Source organism: Crinia signifera, chromosome 4 (genome assembly GCF_055691185.1).
Source record: "Crinia signifera chromosome 4, ASM5569118v1, whole genome shotgun sequence".
Lineage (NCBI taxonomy): Eukaryota > Metazoa > Chordata > Amphibia > Anura > Myobatrachidae > Crinia > Crinia signifera.
In genome coordinates this window covers 138,496,013-138,518,140 of record NC_139220.1, presented here as the reverse complement: position 1 = coordinate 138,518,140, position 22,128 = coordinate 138,496,013, and the positions used below count along the sequence as shown (strand labels likewise).

Genomic DNA, 22,128 nt, shown 5'->3' with positions numbered 1-22,128 from the left:
CGATGGACGCTAGATATTCCCCCTCCTCCAGTCCTGCAATCACTGCTCTCAGGGATTCCATTTGGAATTTGAACACCCTCAAGTATGGGTTCAGGGACTTTAAGTTTAAGATGGGTCGAACCGACCCGTCTGGCTTTGGAACCAGAAACAGGTTTGAAAAATAACCCTTGTTCCTTTCTGAAGCTGGTACTGGTATGATGACCTGTGCTAGGACCAGCTTTTGTACAGCTTGTCTGAGGATTCTGCGATCCTCTGCTGCTGCAGGGAGTCCCGACCTGAAATATCTCTGGGGGGGTGTTCTTTCGAACTCCAGCCTGTAACCCTGTGAAATAATGGCCCTGACCCAAGGGTCTAGGGCTGATGCATCCCACACGTGACTGAAGAACCTCAGTCTTGCCCCCACCGCGGGAAAATCCCGAGGTGGGAGTGGCCCGTCATGCAGCGGGCTTGGGCGTAGCTGCACCTGTGCCACGGTCTCTTGTGGCAGCAGTTGCTGCCTTCCTAGGCTTACCTCTGGCGCCTCTATTGGCGGTGGAGCCTCCCCTGGCCCTGGACCGAAATCTAGAGGTCCGAAAGGACTGCTGTGTACTCCCTGTTAAAGGGCGTCTTACCGGGGTGGAGGCTGATGGGAGGAATGTGGACTTACCAGCCGTAGCCTTTGATATCAGATCATCCAGTTCACTCCCAAAGAGTCTATCCCCTGTGAAGGGTAGGCTCTCTACACTGCGTTTTGAGTCCGCGTCAGCGACCCACTGCCGCAACCACAGGGCCCTGCGGGCCGACACAGCCATGGCCGAGTTCCGGGCATTAATTGCACCCAACTCCTTCTGTGCTTCGCACATCATCTTTGCTGTGTCCTGTATGTGACGTAGCTTTTCAGCTACCGTGGGCACATCCATGTCCCCCAACAGGCCTTCTTGTATCTGGCCTGCCCATGTGAAGATGGCTTTTTCCATCCAACAACTAGCAAGCACCGGGCGTTGGGATGCCCCACTGGCTGTATACATAGCCTTTACTGTGCTATCTAGTTTCCTATCTACCGCGTCTTTTAAGGTAGAGGTACCTGGGACTGGGAGCACCACCTTTTTTGAGAGGCGGGACACTGAAGCGTCCACCACAGGGGGTTCCTCCCACACCTTCCTGCCCGTGGGGTCAAAAGGGAAGGTGGATTTGAAACGTTTGGACAATGTAAAACGTTTCTCTGGATTTTTCCAGGCAGCTTTGAACACCTCTTCTAAGTCAGACTGTTCAGGAAAAACTATGTCCTGCCTTCTGTGTGACACAAAGAATGGGTCACCCTCCACTGGTGTGGCTAGAGGTAAATCTAGTACTTCTCTAACAGCAAGGACTAGGTTTTCAGTACCTTGAATGCTAGACTGAGACGCTTGTGAATCTACAATATCATCTGCGTCACCATCGCCATCACCATTGCCATCACCATCGTCCATATCGGAGTCAGGTGCCACGGCCTCAAGTGCCCTCTTGCGGGACACCCCTGGCATGGGTGTAAGAATATCCACCCTTGCTGACAGGACCTTTAAATCCCGCTGGACTTGCTTAGTCTGTAAATTATTTGTCGCCAGCTGTGATGAGACAGTCTCTAACATGGCTTTCATACCAGTAGCCCATGAAGGTTCCTGGGAGTCAGTCTGCGAGCTACTGCGCTGCGGAGACACGCTACTGAGCTGAGGTGACATACACTGGTCACAAGCGACTTGTGAGGTAGTGCTGGGAGCAAACTTGTTGCTGCAAATCATGCAAGTTATTTTTCTCACCATGTTGGAGAGATAATACCCCCTAAACACACTGCAATCACGCTGAACACACACACAGTGAATGTACAGTAGAATATATGTAGCTAACACGCTATGTGCAGGATCACATATATCTATATGACAGTGTAAAATTGCTTAATTAGCAGTGGGGGACTCAGAGTAAAATGGAGGACACCAGCACCCTGTAACCTGGGCTATCGATTTGATAGACCGGCGTTTATGCACAAACACAATATTAACAATACTGTGTGCTGCTATCTGTGGCTTAAAGCACACAAGAAGCGCTATCAAGCGCTATACTTGCTGTCTCTGCTGAACGATCTCTCTCCCTTCAAGGCTGCGCTGAGGAGTGATCTCCGCTCTGCTGTAATGGCGCCAACAGCATGAGAAGAAGCAGGAAGCAGTGTACAGGCGCGCTCAGGTCCCGCTCTGAGCTAAGCCCCGCCCTTGTAATGGCGTCCGGGCTATACTAATATTTATACTGGCGCCTGGTAATCCTTTTAAAAAGGATTTTCCCACATAGCGGTATATGCCCTGGTGGTCCAGTGGCAATGCCTGGCATCCAGTGTCGGCGTGGCTGCAGTGTTAAAACATCTGCGCGCGATCCCTGTGCAGGGCCACCGCGCCGCCATTCGCCGTTATGCCGCACGCAAAACCAGCGTCCCCACTGAGGGGGCCCGGTTAACACTCACCACCGACGTTTTCAGGCTGAGCCAGGGGTGTGCGGCAGCTGGGGGTGTGCTCGCTGCAGCGCAATGCCCGCGGTAACAGCACCCTCTCAGGTCGGTGGACCTGCAGCAGGGATCAGCTCGGTTCCTTGAAAGGCCTGCAGCAGTCCCTACCCCGGCTTCCCTCGTCGCAGGGAAGCTGTTAAGCCCAAACAGCAACCCGAAAATAATAAACTAAAATAAATTGAAGAAAAACTCTCTGGAGCTCCAGGAGTGTGCATCCTCTCCTGAGGGCACATTTTCTAAAACTGGCTAGTAGGGGGATATAGAGGGGAGGAGCCAGCACACCCTGGTTGAAGAAAATGTTATGTGCCTGTCTCCTGTCGGATACCCTCTAATCCCCTAAGGTTATAAGACCTCAGTACCCCATCCTGAATGAAGGTGAAATAAGATTAAATTGGCCGATTTTTACCAATAATATCAGTTGGATGCATGCTCCCATGGATCTTTTGCTAAATTTTCTGATCTTACATGAATGATCAGAAGATTTAGCAAAAGATCCATAGGAACATACATGGGATCTTAAGATAAATCTTTGGCAAAGGACGGACACAAGATTTCCAGGCTAATTTATTCGCACATCTTATAATCGAAGAGCTCATTTATGACCTGTAAAAACCTGCATTGACCATTTTCAAAATGAGAGAATGACAATAATAGGGTGCATTCTATTAACATCATTCTCTCTTTTTAAATATATATATAAATGCAGTTGCCATTAGAGTCACTAAGGCTTTTTCCACCTGGATTAAAGCCCTTTATGGAGAGTAATTTTCTAGAGGTTTCCCTACTCCAGTAATCTTATGTTGAAATCTTGCTTTATCTGTTATTGCTCATATCATACCTCATGGCAGATAAACAGAATGACTGTATGAAGACTCACCAAACAGGTGCTGCAGAATATACTCAGATCCAGACTGCCAGTTTCAGCAAGCTCTACAATTGTCTAATAAGGACAAAGCACAGAAAATTAACTTCCCAGAAAAGCTCAATAGGTTTTGAGCATGCACAGTAGCATTGCACCACTTTTGCGATACAAAAAAACAAATTTTCTTATGGATAAACTAGTGAACAGTCCTTTCTAGAGAGCAATATACTTTACAATGGATGTCCTAGGGGCTGGTGCAATGATAAGAAATACAGTGGGCATGCTATGGGCCATATGAATATGCAATACAGTGTGTATTCTTGCAGACAATATATAGACCAATACAGTGGGCATTCTTTTGCTCAGGGATTGGAATTTTTATTTTATTAATTTGAATGTAAAAGGAAAAGAGGAGGATTGGTTAGGTGAAGTATATGTAAACAAAACAAATACAAAAAGCACATAATTTGATATTCTAAAATCAAGATAAAAAGTTCAAAATTGTTTTAAGAAGCCACAGAAGTGCTTTTACCTTTTTCTTTTGTTCCTCTGTGGCCTTTATAATGCCAGGATCAGATTTCCAAGATTTGCCAAAATTGTAAAACAGGGCAACACTATTAGCCAAGAATGGAAGATGGATGAACAGAAAGTTCAGATGTGCTTTGAGTTAAGGAAGTGTAATATAGATTTGGAGAGAAAACTGGAGAATTCACAATTCAGGGCCATTTGGTCTGTTTATATAAGGAAAGTCTGGAGAGCTGCTTGCACGGTGTGTAAAATGCTTCATGTTATACACTGAAATCGGCTATGAACAGATTTTTACAGTTAACAAGATTACATAAGATTCTTACTTGGATTTTCTATATATTTTTTTTAAGTATCATGTGCCATATGGAGTACACAAAGTAAGAAACCAGTAACTCGAGACAAGTGTGATCATGAGACCATCATATGAGTAAATAAACATTCCTTTACATTTCTGTGATGCAACAGCTTTTTATTTTTTAACTGTATCTTACCTAAAAGATTAGATTTTACATTCTGTATGTTCCAACATGTGACTTGATGAGGATGTGTGGGATCCGAGCATTATTTTAAATATTGCCCTCCAGTGTTGAGCACTCCCAATACAAGTACTTTATGAGCAAAAAAGGGCAACCCTTAATATTTTCAAGTATAATTGATTATAGTCACCAATAAATTCTTGGAGATACTCCAATTAGCCTTTACTACAAGTTAATAACCCATTCCCCAGACATAGGGGGACATTCAATCTCCCGTTGCCATTCCCAATGGAGAAAATGGTGGCGGGGCCCTATTCAAGGCCGTCTTCCCCGACCGCATTGACCAGGGATCTCCGCAGAACCCTGCCAACTTCACAAGCCATCAAATACGTTCTGCCGAGAACGGCAAGGAATTGACAAGCTCCCGGCCGCAGCTCGCCGATTTCCGGATGCTTCTCGTAGCCACACCCCCTTCTCAGCGCTCAGCAGGCGGGGCATTGAATCCAGCCTGCTGATTTCAAGTCGAGCCGGCCGTGAAAGGGACAGGGTCACGGCTGTTGAGCCAGCCCGACAGTCGTGACCCTACACTGAATACCCACCATAAAGTTGTTTTTTTCTCCAAATACATTGCCTGACACTCAGATTTGGATGAAGCAGTGGGCCCTGCTGCAACATAGCCAATCTGATTGGTAATACTAAGGTGGTTCTATTGCCATTTACAGAGGTTGAAAACCATGATCTTCTTGGTCAGTATGGTAGTATGGTTACCACTTTAACAGATTTTCTTCAAAGCGGCAGCAGAATCGGAGAACACATAACCCAGAGGTAAGGCCCACCTTAGAGCATCCACACCCTGTGTCCTGGGAAGACTAATCCTGAAAAAAAAGTAGGGCAGTTTTGTATTCAGGATTGATGCCATTAGGTCTATATCTAGGTAACCAAACCTCTTCCCTTCAATTTGTATATTTCTGTATTTCATTCCTATTTTCCTGGGAGAATATTCTTTCAGCTGAGTAAGTCTGCCATAACATTTTCTCTGCCTAACATAAAAGAAAATGTAGGTGCTTTTTGGTCTATACCAAAATCTTCATTACTTCACCGATCAGGGTCTTTGTACCATCTTAGCAATTAAGATAGTTTATCACCCTCATGTCACACCCAGAGACAAAATGCGTACAGCAGCTGAAGGATTGAGACGAAAAGTCCAGTTTGAGAACACCATGCCCAGATGCTACACTTCTGAATGAATGCATATAGTGCATCTCTTCTCCTAAAGAGTAATTAGCTAGCTGTACACCTACAAACACGTTCCAAGCACACCTGGTAAGATGTTGACGGGGCTCTTTATGCATATATTTTGTAGGAATCCTCAGATTTAGTTGGATGGGTAAAGGCAGATCCTTTCTGTTGTGCAGTGCCACTTCTGAACATCCACTGACCTACATCATTATAAGAGCAATGCATGTTGGTGTGCCACATCATAGGTCTACCTGGTATGCAGCACATGTGAACCACTGCCAACCTCTAAATGACCGCTGGGCTGCTTATTCCTTGTTTAGGGAGTGGCCGCACCAGCACTGCGGTGTTGCCATTACACAGGTCCCCAGTCCCACAGTCACTAGTTTCCTTGATCACCTCAGCGATACTCTGGGGTGCCACATCACCACACACTGGCTCCAGGAGGTGCATAGTTGAGCAAGAAGATGGTTAACCCTTGTAACCTTAAAAATTAGTTTGAGCCGAACATTTTTTAGGGACTAATTGGATACCCCTAATAGTAATGGCTGCCATAGAGCAGTGGGGATATAAGTTAGGTAACATTATTCATCATTACCTTACTGAGCTGCTGTGAGCTTGTCAGTGTGATAACAGATTAGGAATTACACACATAACTCAATGTATTTTGTTACAGCATTTCCTTCTATAAAAAAAATCAATCAATCTAGAGACAATCATAAACCTTCACTGTATTAAGAACACAACTCAAGAGTTTGTTTGTTTTTTCACGGTTTCTATTAAACCACAGCCAGACAGGTCTACTCATTACATGTAGATGACCTATTACTCCTGAACGGCTGGGAATGTTAGGAAATGGGAAAAAGAAAACTTAAAAATGCATTAGCAACACATGGATTAGAAGCAGCTAGGAACATATTACAAAACATCATTACAACAAGTTATAACTCGCCCATACACTGTGGGAATTATTTTCACAATGTAAACGCACTAATTCACCACTCTGGCAAACATAATACAGCAAGGCAAAAAAGGAAAGTGGAACATTTTACAGGATACTATTAAACAAGTTATTACAGAGCTCGAGGAATATGACTCGCCTGCCTCCACCTGCAGTTCTAAGCATACAAAGTGACGGTATTACCCAGATAAAGTAAATCACGTCAGTCTAGCCAGAGGAGGTACATGCAACAGTTACATGAGATATGATTCAGAGGACAATACAGCACCAATATAATACAAGTCTAGACAGACATCAGCATTTGACTATGCAAACCCTTAATGGTCTTTTAGCTGGATGAGAACTGTATGCAATGAGAGCAGCTCTGGGTCAGCAGGAAGACAGACATGAAATCAGAGGAAGCTGCAAAGAAAGCTTAATCCCCACACCGGCCACTCACCATATTCAACATTCTGGGGAAATCCTCGCTGTCAGTGGAATGGAGGATTCACCCAAACGGCGGGAGTCGCAGCTAATGCAGGGAGCCTTGCTGTTTTGGCGGCTGAACCAGCCGTTTCCACATCAATGTAGAAACCCAGTGAGGTGCAAACGGCATGTGCAGTGGAGGGGGCAGTTGAATACTGACCGTGTGAGCTGCAACAGTGAGCAGTCAGCACTGCTCGCTGTCACAGCTCGCAAAAAAGCATTGAATACTGCCCACTACAGTATGTTCTATATACTATAACATAGTATACATATACTGCCCACTATGTTATATATTATGTTACCATATTTCTGTGTGTAAGGTGCTTGCAGGAGCAGAAAAGAAGTCAAGCTTAGGAGACACAGGATGGACGACTGGGAGAGTTTTCCCAATCAGCTGCCATGTGTACCCACCTGAAGGAAGGCTGATGTGTGATCACTGTATCTAAACACTTTACACAAAGTCACGTAAAGCTCTGTAAATGCTTTCCATCATTGACAGCCATAAACACAACAACCAGTAACTTTCTTACCCCTTGTTAGCTATCTGGAGGACACATAAGTGATCACTGAAATATCCTTAAGTTACACTAAAGCACACAATAAAACCAATAAAATGCTAAGCGGCTTCCTGGTTTTATAATGGTACATGAGCCTGTCATATTCACTATATGTTTAGGTGGACATAAACAGCAGGGCACATGGGGAGAATGGCAAAGAAACGTCTGAAGGAGGCAGATAATAAGTCCCATCAGAAAGCATGTATTACACGTCAAGGCAACATCATGGATAACAGTTAGTGTAGCAGTGTAAAGGATATCATTCCAAAACCAGAAGAACCAGGTGACATACATCCAAAACTTGGTTGCCAGGTATATCCCAAGTGGAAGAGCACTATGCATTGAGTGATCAAAAAAGGATCTGTAAGAAAAACACAAATGAAACAAAGTTTAACATAAAAAGAGTTCAGAACACGGCTAGTGTCTTTAGGAGGTTCATATAAACTGAAGGATAAAAACAGCAATGTTACAAACCCTAACACACCGCTGAATATTCTCTATGTATAACTAGGTGATAGACTCCTATCAGAATTTGACGTGGCATAGCTCAATAGGAAGACATGTACACAAGCAAAAGGTCAGCATGAAATTGTCACTTTTTTGTGTCAATGTTGATACTTGAGCAAGTGGATGTCCACTTAGTGTATCGCTTTGTTTGCTATTATTCAGGCCAGGTGCGTCACTGTGCCATTCCCAATCGGAATCCACATGGATGGTAATTTATGAAAAAAAAAAACATAAAATGACGAAAAAATAATTGTAAAAAAACCTTGTTCCGAATATTTTACATCAACCTATTGCTTGCGTCAACCTTTTAACCAAATGTATGTCCACCATATGGTGTTGACCTGTTGACTATCACCCTAGACATTCTCTGAGTCATCCAGATAGCAATTTCGTCTGGGGTGAGAACTAATGTTACGTTACATCTGCCCCACCTGCAATACACTTGGTTTTGGCTGGCAAAAGATTAGCTTGAAATGCAAAGATTAATTGGAGCAGAAAAGTCATAATGGAAGTCCAGCTTTATAATGTTTTAGTTTGTGTACGACACACACAAGAGACAAGTATTGTTAGAATTTTCAATTTATGTTTGAAGACAGTTTTCAAAGCATTTCATTTACATTCATGAGCATACAAATGACAAGAACACAAACACTTTCAACACAATACATTTGCAACCAGATCATAATTTGCTCATGTACAGTGTATAATATGGGACCAGGCTCTTGCACAAGACATAACAAGCAGCATCTACGTACTGATCTATAACCAAGCCTAAAATATATCACATTACAGATTCATCGCATGGCTGGAGACCACGGACGCCACTAACCAGTTATCATATCTATCCAAATAACATTTTACCATTGCCACTTAACTGTATGTAAGGTGTCCAATCCCACCATAAGATTAATTTTGTGCTGTCCAAATCTACCCTCAATAAAACAAGCTCAAACCACCTAGGTCACATAGCTCATTTTACACAACCTGGTCCATGTACGGACCACAAGCAATAAACCATCTCTATGCTGACCAGTAGGGTGTCCAATTGCAGCAGAGGGAAACTGCATTTGGCTAAATATAAAGGAATGCAGATATATCCATGAAGGGGATTACGTTCATTATAGCTTAACCTCTTCACTGCTCTAGGTTCTCGCACACTGAAGCCATTTTCAGAGATTAGCGCTGCTCACATTCCAACAAAGATATTCACCCATTAGTTTAAGCAGTACTCACACAAATCAGTTTGGTTTTATTGTTTATTTTTTTAAAGACAACTATTTAAAAAAAAAATCATTCTAGCAGCAGAAAGTATTTACTTCAAATTGGTAAACACGGTTTTTACTGAAATTTTAAGAAAATACCAGATTTTTTTATTTTTAAAAATACGATAAAGAAATACTTTGTGGTTATTGTTTTGCCAATAATCCCTTTCCAAAATAGTAAAAAGCAGGATTCTCGATGTAGGGTTTGACACAAGCAATCTGAACTTAAAACAAAAATCTTTTTTCAAATTTATAGCTGCATCGAGTTTAGAGTTTACATTAAAGCAGGAAGAATAAAATATCCCACACAAGGCCCACCAATTTATTTACAATTTTAGCTCACCAAAAACAACTAAGGGAACACATCGTTAGAAAAGACAAAACTTCCATCTTTCAAGTTGGAGTGCTCCCATATGTGTGTGTGGGCCAGTATGAGGGAAAAGGCACAGGGATTTATTCAGAACTTATCGCAGGACAAGTTTGTTCGCAAATGGGTAAAACCATGTGCACTGCAGGTGGGGCAGATGTAACATTTGCAGTGTGTTAGATTTTGGTGAGTTACTGTGTTCCTGTGAAGGGTAAATATTGATTGCTTTATTTGAATAATGTAGTTTAGATTTCAATTGGAACACACCCCACCCAAATCGAACGCTCTCTGTACCAGTGGCGTAAGTTTATAACAGATGCCCGGAGGCAAAAGTGTGATGTCGTCGTCGTCGTCGCCCCCCCCCCCCCCCCCCCCCCCCCCCCCCCCCAAAAAAAGAAAAACCTTGCTTTCTTAACACTATTGGTTAGCCATCCTATAATGCAGACACACCCACAGAGGCACATGCACAAACACATATACACACAGCCACATAGGAACACACATATACACAGCAGCCACATACATATACACACAGCCACATGTATACACACTGCCACATACATCACATGTATACACAGCCACATACAGAGAGCCACATGTATACACACTGCCACATACATCACATGTATACACAGTAGCTACAGTGCATATGCACACATACACACACAATTATACACTTCCACATACACACAAACACATGTATACACACAGCTACATATGAACATATACCAACATGTATACACACAACCACACACACACATATGTATACACACAACCACACACACATATGTATACAAACAGCCACACACACACACATATGTATACACACAGCCACACACACACACGTATACACACAGCAACACATGCACATACACCCACATGTATACACACAGCAACATACAAGTATATATACACACAAACATATGTATATGTATACACACAGCCACACACACACACGTATACACACAGCCACACACACACACATGTATACACACAGCCACACACACACACACACATGTATACACACAGCCACACACACATGTATACATATATGTATACACAGTCACACACACACACATGTATACACACAGCCACACATGCACATACACCCACTACACACCTATGTAAACACACAGCAACATGTGCACAGCTATGCCTATATATGCACACATAGCAACAAATGCACATACAGTAAACATAACCCTATATAAATATACACACAATACACATAAATAGTTTAATAAACACTACAACTGCCCCCTCTCACCTGTAAATGAGGCATCCCTTCCTTAGCATGAGCCAGCAGATCGTGGGGGGTGGAGAGCTGGACGGGCTGCAGGGCTGTCAGGAGGAGACAGGGGCTCTGCGTGTGACCGGAAGTCCCGTCTCCTCCTCTGACTGAGCTCCTGGAGCAGCGCTGCTGATCACTGCAGCGCTGCTCTCATACAACATTCTGAGTGGCGCGCAGGGGCTGGAGTTCAGAGGCAATAGATGTCAGGCCGGGTGTCCCCTTCAAATGTGGAGCCCGGCGGCAAATAACTCCATTGCCTCCGGGACTTCCGCCACTGCTCTGTACATGTTACATATCTGCCCCACCTGCAGTGCACTTGGTTTTGCCCATTTTGAGTTAAACCTTTCCTGCAATCAGGTCTGAATTAGAGATAGAGATACTGTATATAGATAGATCTGTCTATCGACTTTATTTTAATACTTCGCTATCAATATCCCTGCCACAGGGACTCGTTATACCAGGTCACCAGACAATTAATAAAATTGACCAAATGGAATAATAAATGATGGCCTTTTACCTTTAATTGCATACCAATAAAGAACATGTACTAATTTTTATGTCCCATGGGACAATGTGGATGAGGAGTGCATCCCAGTGAAAACGGATTTCTTTCCTTCTTTTTCTGAACAAAACTTTCCTGAAATCAGGTCTGAATTAGAGATAGAGATACTGTATATAGATAGATAGATCTGTCTATCGCCTCTGTGGTGAGATTCAAGTGATTTATGCACCACTGGCCACTAGATGGCGCCTGATGGGACAATTAAACTGTTGCTCCATTGAGGCGCGCACAGCCAACGGGGCAGACATTATTGTATGTTACGTCATTTTGATGGGTTGGTATCTAATATAATATAGTTCTGTATTTTTTTTTCAATAGAAAAACAGTATAAGATTCCATTTAGTGGATGGTCGTAGCATGCTACAAAACTAATAACCTACAGTGAAAGTAGATACAGGGGGTGATTCAGGTTGGTTTAAAGCACATTTGGTTTTCTAACGGACAAAACTATGGTGGCGCAAATGTTATGTACAGAGAGTTAGATTTGGGTGAGTTATTTTGTTATACGAGATCCTGTAGAGTAGGGAGCAAGTAATACATTGGATTAAATGTTTCTTTCCATTTTATAAGAACAAAACCAGGAATACTTTTAGAGATAATAAAGCTGATTCTGAGAAAAGCCTAGAATTTAGTACACAAATTAAAGACAAATTCACTAGATAACAGGAGTCAATAGCATGAATGGGCAGTAGCGGGGCTGGGGAGGTGCTTTGATACAGGCATAAAATGAGCTCAATGGGAATCATTAAGTTGTAAACTGTAGATAATAAAGCGGATTCTGTAAAGAAAATCCCAAACAGTACAGAGTAAAGACGAAAATCACAGAGGGGTCAGTAGGCTATTTGAGGCATGCGCTTAACAATTTAGGAAAAGTGACATCTGGTGGACAGAAAGTAGTGTTGCATGTTACAATTATAACGTGACTTATAAGGCAAGGACCTAGCGTGAGCTGCATGGAGCGTGCTACACAGATTGCAGCTACGATGTATGTGGACACATCTGTAGTTAGCTTACACAACATGCAGTGTTTCTTCTCCACTACTGGATATGCACAATGGCAATTTTCTCCTTTGATTTACTAGCTAGTTTAATTGTTCAGTTCTAGATTTTTTATTTTTTTTTTAATTCTCTTTTACTGCCTACAGTGCATCTGGAAAGTATTTACAGTGCTTCACTTTTTTCAAAATTATGTTGTTGTTACAGCCCTATTCCAAAATAGAATAAATAAAAATGTTCCCTCAAAATTCTACACACAATACCCGATAATGACCACGTGAAAAAAGTTTTGGGGAGATTTTTAAGTTATTAAATATAAAAAACTAATGGTGTGTACACACGGGGGCGATATGGCTTCCGATGTTGCCTATATAGTGCACATCGGAAGCCATATCGCAAGCCGATTGTGTACTTTGTAGGGCTTGCGAGCCCGATGCGCGCAAATCGGCAGCGACATAGTGAGAGCAGCCAAGACTATATAGTGCAGATCTGCACTATATAGTCTGTGCCTAAATACTCACTATAGCTCCGGCGGTGAGGGGGCTTCTCCTGGGGCTGCACGCTGCAGGGCTGATGACCCGGAAGTCCGCCCTAAAGAGGAGGGCGGGGGTGTGGCCTCTGATGTAGGCACGGCGGGGGGAAGCTGTTGCTGTGCCGCGGCCCCGGGTGTCGCAGCACGCTGCTATCTGCCATTGCCTGGCACCTAGTGACAGGTACTGTCCAGCTCCTCTTCTCTCCTTCATGCCGTGCGATGCGAGTCCCGATGCGATCAGGTCGCATCGGGACTTGCATCGCACGGCATCATGTCAGCCGTGTGTACACACCATAAGAAATCACATGTACATAAATATTGACAACCTTTGCTCAATATTTTGTTGATGCAACTTTGGCAGCAATTACAGTTTGAAGTCTTTGTGAATATGATGCCACTAGCTTGGCAAAGCTATCTTTGGGTAGTTTCGCCCATTCCTCTATGCAGCACCTCTCAAGCTCCATCAGGCTGGATGGGATGAGCACAGCCATGTTCAGATCGCTCCAGAGATGTTCAATCGGATTCAAGTCTTGGACACTCAAAGACATTCACAGAGTTGTCCTGAAGCCACTCCGTTGATATCTTGGTTTTGTGCTCAGGGTCGTTGTCCTGCTGAAAGATGAACTGTCGCCCAATCTGAGGTCAAGAGCAGGTTTTCATCCAGGATGTCTCTGTACATTACTGCATTTATCTTTCCCTCTATCCAGACTAGTCTTCCAGTTCCTGCCGCTGAAAAACATCCCTTCAGCATGATTCTGCCACCGCTATGCTTCACTGTAGGGATGGTATTGATCTGGTGAAGAGTGATGCCTGGTTTAAACAGGATGTCTTGCATTCACACCAAAGAGTTCCATCTTTGACTCATCAGACCAGAGAATTTTGTTTCTCGTGGTCTGAGAGTCCTTCAAGTGCATTTTAGAAAACTCCAGGCATGCCGCCATGTGCTTTTTATTAAGGAGTGGCTTCCATCTGGCCACTCCACCATACAGGCATAATTGGTGGATTGCTGTAGAGATGGTTGTCCTTCTAGAACAGGGCTGGGCAACACCGGCCCTCCAGATGTTAATGAACTACACATTGCAGGATGCTTTGCATTAGTTTTGCTATGTGGCCATGCTGAAACTGTTGCAAGGCATGCTGGGATGTGTAGTTCATCAACATCTGGAGGGCCGGTGTTGCCCAGCCCGGTTCTAGAAGGTTCTCATCTCTCCACAGAGGAATGCTGTAGCTGTGACAGGTTCTTGGTCACCTCCCTGAATTGGGAGGGCCCTTCTCCCCTGATCACTCAGTTTAGAAGGCTGGTCAACTCTAGGAAAAATCCTGGTGGTTCTGAACTTTTTCCTTTTACAGATGATCGAGGCCACTGTGCTCACTGGGGCCTTTAAAGCAGCAGATATTTTTCTGTACCCTTCCCCAGGTTTGAGACAATCCGGTTTTTGAGGTCTAGAAACAATTCCTTTGACTTCATTCTTGGTTTGTGTTCTGACATGCACTGTCAAGTGTGGGACCTTATATAGACAGCTGTGTGCCTTTCCAAATCATGTCCAATCAACTAAATGTATCACAGGTGGACTCCAATTAAGCTCTAGGAATAAGGATTATCAGTGGAAACAGGATGCGCCTAAACAATTTTGAACTTCATGGCAAAGGCTGTGAATACTTATGTAAATGTGATTTCTTAGTGTTTTATTTTTTAATAAATTTACAAAAATCTCCCAAAAATGTTTTTCACGTTATCATTATGGGGTATTATGTGTAGAATTTTGAGGACAAAAACAAATTTATTCTTTTGGAATAAGGCTGTAACATAACAAAATGTGGAAAAAAAATGAAGCAATGCAATGTAAATATAAACACCCCATTATCTCCCTGCATATTCAAAGCACATGCTTAGTACAAAACTGAGTGCAGGATGCAAACACACAGGTCCTCTCATAGAGATGTGTCCTCATACATCTAGCCTGAATATGCCATGCAGCGAGAGATGCCTGGCATGGGTGGGCTGTCAGGCCCCTTGCCGCTCTGCAAACTCGGGCAGCATTGTTTTGTGGGAAATGCATCTTATTTGCAATGCTATGTGGCTAGGATGCATGAGGAGAGTCTGCAGTTTGAAATTTAATATACAACACCTGTATATTGTGTGCATCGGAGTCTGTATACAGAGCCGAACAGAACTTTCATTGGAAAGAAACCTGCAGCTGCAACATTGTAGCACTTCGTGTACAGATTCAGAGACTTCGTTGCACACAGATATACAAATTAGTCAGTCAGTTTCCTCGTGCGCCCTAGCCTCATTATATTACAAATAAAACTCACTTTGGTAGAAAAACACTAGGACATTCTTATGCGACTTGGCATGCCAAGTGGGACTGTTTGGTATGTCTACAGCAAAGATTTAAGAGGACACATCTTTATGTAAATTAGCTACATATCCATTGCTAGTTGAATAAATATTGATTCCAAAGTGTCCTTAATTGCCTTTTGTCATCCTAACTGCAAAAAAAACATGTTGCTTAGACTGGGAGGCTATCACTGGAAGTACTTGACTGGTACAACAAACGCCCTTTGCCCATTGGGCGTTCCAGGTTCATGTTTAACCATAGCCTCTGTGCATGAAACCCTGTTGTGGCCATAATTGCCCATATCACACTGCTGTCCCAATCTGATGGCATTTTTCTCTGCTGCAGTGCCTCTCCCACCCTGCACCCTGCTACATATAGGTTTGTATTGCTGCTTTGTCTCAAGGAGCACTGGAGGCGCAAATTATAAGCCCATTGTGACTGATGTGAATGACTGAAATATTACCTATAAAGCACTGTAAAGTGTGCACTAAACTAAACATATACCAGCTGATACATAAAACACGTTTCTACTAAAGCAATCTAATGTTGTGTGCAATTAGAACGTTACTATTTGACAGATATACAATATCCAGTAAACTTTAAATTTTAAGTACATTTGAAATCACCTTGGGGCCCTGTGACCAGAATATAGCCCTCTGACTTCCAAATACGCTCCATCTACACAAATAGCGGTTAGATTTACCTTAACTCAAAATCCACTTACTTTGATAGAAACTGTACCATTGCCCAAACACCACCATACATGAGACCTTTTATTAACCAGGAATCAATGTCAAGGTCCGCAATAAAACCAACCAGCCAGATCACCAGGAATGGCGTTCCTAGCATCACCTTCTGACGGAAATCCTGAAAAGTAAGCACAACTTGTATTAAGCACTATAACAACTATGCAGTACTGTAACAAGTATAATTTGAAAAAAAAAAAAATAGAAGAAAATGAACATAATCATAAACTCACGTTGTGCGCTACCATGTCGACCTATTGTCCACGTCAACTCTATGCAACGTCCAGATCCCGCAAGGAGGACCAGGCAACTCTGCTAAGGCTTTGGTACTCTGTCTTCATGTGCTTTGAGTGACCATGAAGCATTTACTATTTTACTTTGTTGCTCGTTAAATTCTAAATAATTCCTTAATAGGACATTCAAATTTGTGTTTGACGGTTAGCAACTGAATTGGAATTCTGAGTCTTGGTTTGAGTGGTGAGTTTTGGTTAATAAATAACCACTATACATGTTCAAATAATACTGCCATTCTGGTGTTTACATTGACCACACGTTCTGGCCAAATGCTCATGCTAGGTAGAATCCTATACATAACAAATTTAGGTCTCATGGAAAAGGAATCTGTCCCACTTTCTTGTATAGAAACTTATACCCATTTCAGACATATGCGAAAATCCTGTGTTTTTTCACATTAACACGCATGAACCTGGGACTAGTTTATGTCTGAAAGAGTCTACCCAGGATTTCACTCCCTCTAAAATCCTGGGATCGAATCTGGGAGTGAAATCCCAGGTAGTCTGAGGGGGGTATAACACACTTTCAATTATAATATTCACTTGGCTGACTAAAAGGGGCATACACACATGGCAATTTTCACCCCATTTCTAAGCATTCTGACTAGATCGCTTAGAAATGTAGCACTGATTGCTCCATGTGTATAGCGCCAGGCAAAGGCGATGCATGGCCATCTTCCGACATTTTTAGACCGCAGGGTAAAGTATATACTTTGCACATTCTAAGCCTCCACTTGCCTTGTCTGCCTTTAGCTTCTTGAGGAATGAGGGATTGTCATAGCCTTTGGCTTGTCTAGCCTCCTGCAGGTGGTTGATCATCCAAACATTTTTCCTCTGTTTTGCTAGATCAAGTGGTGACTCTCCCTACAGGACACCACACAAAGTGTTAAAAAATACAAATAAAAAAGTACATATTATGCATGAATGCCAACACATTTACCATATATACAATACAAATAAAAAAGTACATATTATGCATGAATGCCAACACATTTACCATATATACTCGAGTATAAGCCTACTTTTTCAGAACATTTTTTATGCTGAAAAAGACCCCCCTCGGCTTATACTCGAGTGAGTGTCCCACTTAAGTCAATAAGTTTTCCCAGTTTTTTTGTTGTAAAACTAGGTGCCTCGGCTTATATTCGGGTCAACTTATACTCAAGTATATATGGTAGGTCTTTCCATAAGTAACTTTTTAAGTCATGATCACTATGGTTGTAATTGCTTATTGCATCCTATACTCTTAAAGAGATAACAATGTATATAAAAATCTGAACCCTGGACATAAATTACTACAAATAATGGTTCACTGCAGGGGCTATCGCCAGATCACATGTGTTACTGGCCAAAAAAAAAGATATTTTTATGCCAATAAAAATGTAATATGATCAGGCTAATGACTATCAGGCTAATATCTCAATTTTCATCCAGCTATATAACCCCCATAAAGTGCGTTCCTAAAGAATGTTGTCCCGGTTTAATATTTCAATGTTGTGTGTAATGTCAATAAAAATACTAGAAGTATGCCCCCATATCTTTGTATCACTATCCTCTCTCTTCATTTGTATCAGTCTCTCAGTTAAAAAAAAAAAAAAAAGAAAAATTCCAATACATTTTTTATTAGAGAATAATAGGCCTGCCTGAGCCATGAAGCATGCCCCTTAATCAGGGCTGGGCAATTGCGGCCCTCCAGATGTTGATGAACTACACATCCCAGCATGCCTTGCATCAGTTTCAGCATGGCCACATAGCAAAACTAATGCAAAGCATCCTGGGATGTGTAGTTCATCAACATCTGGAGGGCCGCAATTGCCCAGCCCTGCCCTTAATGAACTACTGAAGATTGGAAAGTGTCTTATGGGCCAATGAAAAATGTTAAGTATTTGGTGTGGTATAGGTCGACACTCCTTATGTTGGTATGTCAACATATTATTCTTGGTGCCCAGGGATCCTGCCTACTGCAGTGGCTCCAGCATGTCTTCTAGTGGTCATGTGACAGTCAATCTCACTAGACCTCACAGATCCGGAACATATTTTTTGCCTATCCAATAACATTCCTCTAGTAGTGCCTAACCATAACTTTCTCGCTTCGCAGTGCAAGATAATGTCTATATTCGGAGACATGTTCCCTGACATTTTAACATGCCAACATCATTACTATAGATCTTGTGGATGTCCTCTTTTTGGACTACATTTCTTAGTATGCCAACAAATTTACAAAGTGTGTTTTTTTACTTCCCAGCATAACCAAACCCAAAAACATAAAATTGCAAAGTTTTTCATTTTAATGTTACAACTAGAAGAAAATTACAAGACTGTGGGCTACAAATCACAAAATAGCCAGCAGAGTCTCCAGGTTGGTCTGGAATGAACCAGACAGAAAGGTGTTCGGTGGTTAAATCTAAATTAGGCGGCTACTTTGAGGAGTAGGCAGTACAGATGGTGTAATGGTCATGGTCTCGATTCCCACCATGGCCCTAACTGTGCGGAGGTTGTATATTCTCCCCGTACTTGCGTGGGTTTACTCCGGGTACTCCAGTTTCCTCCATCAATCCAAAAAAATGCTGGTAGGTTAATTGGCTCCCAACCAATTAACCCTAGAATGTCTGTGTGTGCACATGTACATGTGGTACGGAATATAGATTGTAAGCTCCACTCGGGCAGGGACTGATATGAAAGTTCAAATATTCTCTGTTAAGCGCTGCGGAATATGCGCTATATAAGAAACTTAATAAAATAAATACGCAAAACAGATGTATTTCTTCTTATAGACAATCATTATTTCGGTACTCTTTACCTAGAAGGGCGCCAGCGATTGAAATCGCGGGCGTCGGGGGTAAAAATCACGGGCATCGCGGGTAAATCGGGATGGCCGCGATGCCCGCGATTTTCCCATAGGGAACAATGTTAAAAAGGCTGATTGACCGCGATTTTACTGTTAAATGCCTCAATGGACCCGATTTGGCCCTAGGAATCAATGTTAAATGGGCCACAGAGCCCAAATAAGCACAATTAACCCTTAAATGTCCCCCCCAATTTTTAACGCCACCCCACGATCCACGCAAACCCGAAGCGTGGCGAGCGCAGCGAGCCCGCGAGGGGCGGCGGTACGCGTCCTCCGACCTTTTCATGCCCTACTATCCACTAGGGCGTGGAGTGAGAATAAAATAGTGTGGCGAGCGCAGCGAGCCACCGAGCCCGAAGCGTGGCGAGCCCCGCGAGGGGACGCGGATACCTTCACAGGTAGACGCGTCCCCTCGCGGGCTTCACAGGTGTCGGCGTCGCCACGGACACCTGTGAAGCCCGCGAGGGGACGCGTATAACTGTGAAGGTATCCGCGTCCCCTCGCGGGGCTCGCCACGCTTCGGGCTCGGTGGTTTGCTGCGCTCGCCACACTATTATATTCTCACTCCACGCCCTAGTGGATAGTAGGGCATGAAAAGGTCGGAGGACGCGTACCGCCGCCCCTCGCGGGCTCGCTGCGCTCGCCACGCTTCGGGTTCGTGTGGATCGTGGGGTGGCGTTAAAAATTGGGGGGGACATTTAAGGGTTAATGGGCTCTGTGGCCCATTTAACATTGATTTCTATGGCCAAATCGGGTCCATTGAGCCATTTAACAGTAAAATCGGGTCCATCGCGCCTTTTAACATTGATTCCTATGGGAAATCGGGAGCATCGCGTCGCGGGCATCGCGGGTACATTTATGGCCGGCCGCGACGCGACCGACACGATTTCCATGTTTAACATGGGCTTCAATGGGAAATCGCGGGCATCGCGTCTGTCGCGTCGCGGCCACACATAAATGTACCCGCGATGCCCGCGACGGGCGCCCTTCTAGGTAAAGAGTACCATTATTTCTTCTATTCTTTAATACAATATTGAGATATTAAGCTGTGTAAAGTTTAATACAAAATGAATACATGAAAAGGCATTCATATAACTTTATATAAGTTTCTATTACCTTAATATTCTGAGCATCAACATTGGCACCAGCATCTAGGAGTAAGCTAATGACTGTAGTGTTTCCGGCCAAAACAGCCCAATGTAACGCAGTGTTCTTGTGGTATTTATCTCCAAGACTTACAGACACGTTAAAGGTGAGAAGTAACCTAGTGGGATCCACACTATAAAAAGAACAGAAAAAAAATACTAAATACACCATTCCAAGAAATATTTATTATATAAGAAGGGGGCCAAAATTTCTCAAACCATGCCAATTTCATGTGTACAAGTTTTACCTGGATAAGAATAATTTTACCATAGATTCATCAAATAAGTACTACAGTATATCTGTATCAAGCAGCCCCAGGATCAAAATAGGTGAAGTAGCCTTGTGCTACAATAAGGTTATGAATAGCTATAAAAAATACACATCATTGAGGGAGTGGTTTCAGCAGATTATGTGCGTTAATACCAATTCTCCCCATGTAGGGCTGTGCCAGAGCGCAGTAAATGACAGGGGTCCAAATATGCAGGACACCGGCAGCTATGGATATCATGACCTGCAGATGTTGTTACCCTATCTCCACAGCCGGGCAGCACTCACTAGGCATGGCGAGTGCCAGCACTGGGCTGCTTGCGAGATCTTGTGAGTAGCGAGATCTCGCACATGCGCGCTGGAGCTGTGCACACAGGGATAGACTACTTAGGGCTGATGCGCTGTGTGACCAAGCAGGGATCATCCACCTAGGTGAAGCAAGAAGCAGTACGTGCTACAGCTGCAAGATAGGTTACCCTATAATAAATCTCCCCCTCAGAGCCTAATGGAGGAGAGCAAACAAGTAGAATGTGGCACTGACATGAGGGACATGTGCGACTCAGGAATAGATGTATTATAGTGACACAACTCAGCACGCCGAGGCATAGCCGGATCACAGAGATGTACAAGTTGAGTATCCCTTATCTTGATAACCGTTATCCAAATTATTCTGGAATAATTGTTAAAAGCACTGCTGGGGACATCCGTAACTGGCACTAAATAAAAATGAGTGCTTAGCATTAAAATTCAGTGCCTGATATAGTACACAAACTTTGTTTCATGTTTCATGCACAAATAAAATATGTTTCTATTTCCGGTCTTTGAGGCGTTTACACAACATAAATGCATTTTGTGTTCACACTTGGGTCCCATCTCCAAAATACCTAATTGTGAAAAAAAATTCTAGTCCCAAGCATTTTGGATAAGAGATTATTCCGTATTTTAGAACCTTTATTAACATTTCAGGCACCGAAGTGGGTGAGCGGCAATTCCACCCTACAGTGATCCCTGTCAAAGAGCATCAACCTAGTGCTAATGCGCTATGCTGCACTGCCCGGCCAACTCCACTGGGCATTCATGAGATCTTGCAAATCTCGCAAGATCTTTTGTGCAGCCCGGAGTCAGCGGACATTGCAGCTAAGGGCAGCGCCATCCCTCCTGCTGTTTATGGGCAACACCACATGCAGATATAGAAAACAATAGCTGCAGGTGTCAGAACACATTGCCCCCTGCTACTGGCGTGCCATCTTAAAGATAGCAGTTTTGTATAATGACAGTGGCACATAGCGAAGCCAGCTTCTCCTACTTCATACACGAGGGATAAATGGTGCCAGCACAGAAATAGGAGCAGACACTGCTTTTCCTCACATAGTTG

At 43.2% G+C, this 22,128-nt stretch overlaps 1 protein-coding gene across 1 annotated transcript in view; it reads right to left on the bottom strand.

Annotated features, from left to right (window-relative positions):
- Positions 1-22,128, bottom strand: part of ZDHHC17 (zDHHC palmitoyltransferase 17) — a 63,199-nt gene that overhangs the window by 16,539 nt on the left and 24,532 nt on the right. The window contains exons 7-12 of the mRNA XM_083182591.1: positions 20,457-20,619; positions 17,231-17,356; positions 16,178-16,320; positions 7,855-7,955; positions 3,904-4,028; positions 3,387-3,449 (exon numbers count right to left, since the gene is read on the bottom strand). Of these exons, the coding sequence (XP_083038717.1) occupies positions 3,387-3,449; positions 3,904-4,028; positions 7,855-7,955; positions 16,178-16,320; positions 17,231-17,356; positions 20,457-20,619 (721 nt within the window). The remainder of the gene's footprint in view (positions 1-3,386; positions 3,450-3,903; positions 4,029-7,854; positions 7,956-16,177; positions 16,321-17,230; positions 17,357-20,456; positions 20,620-22,128) is intronic.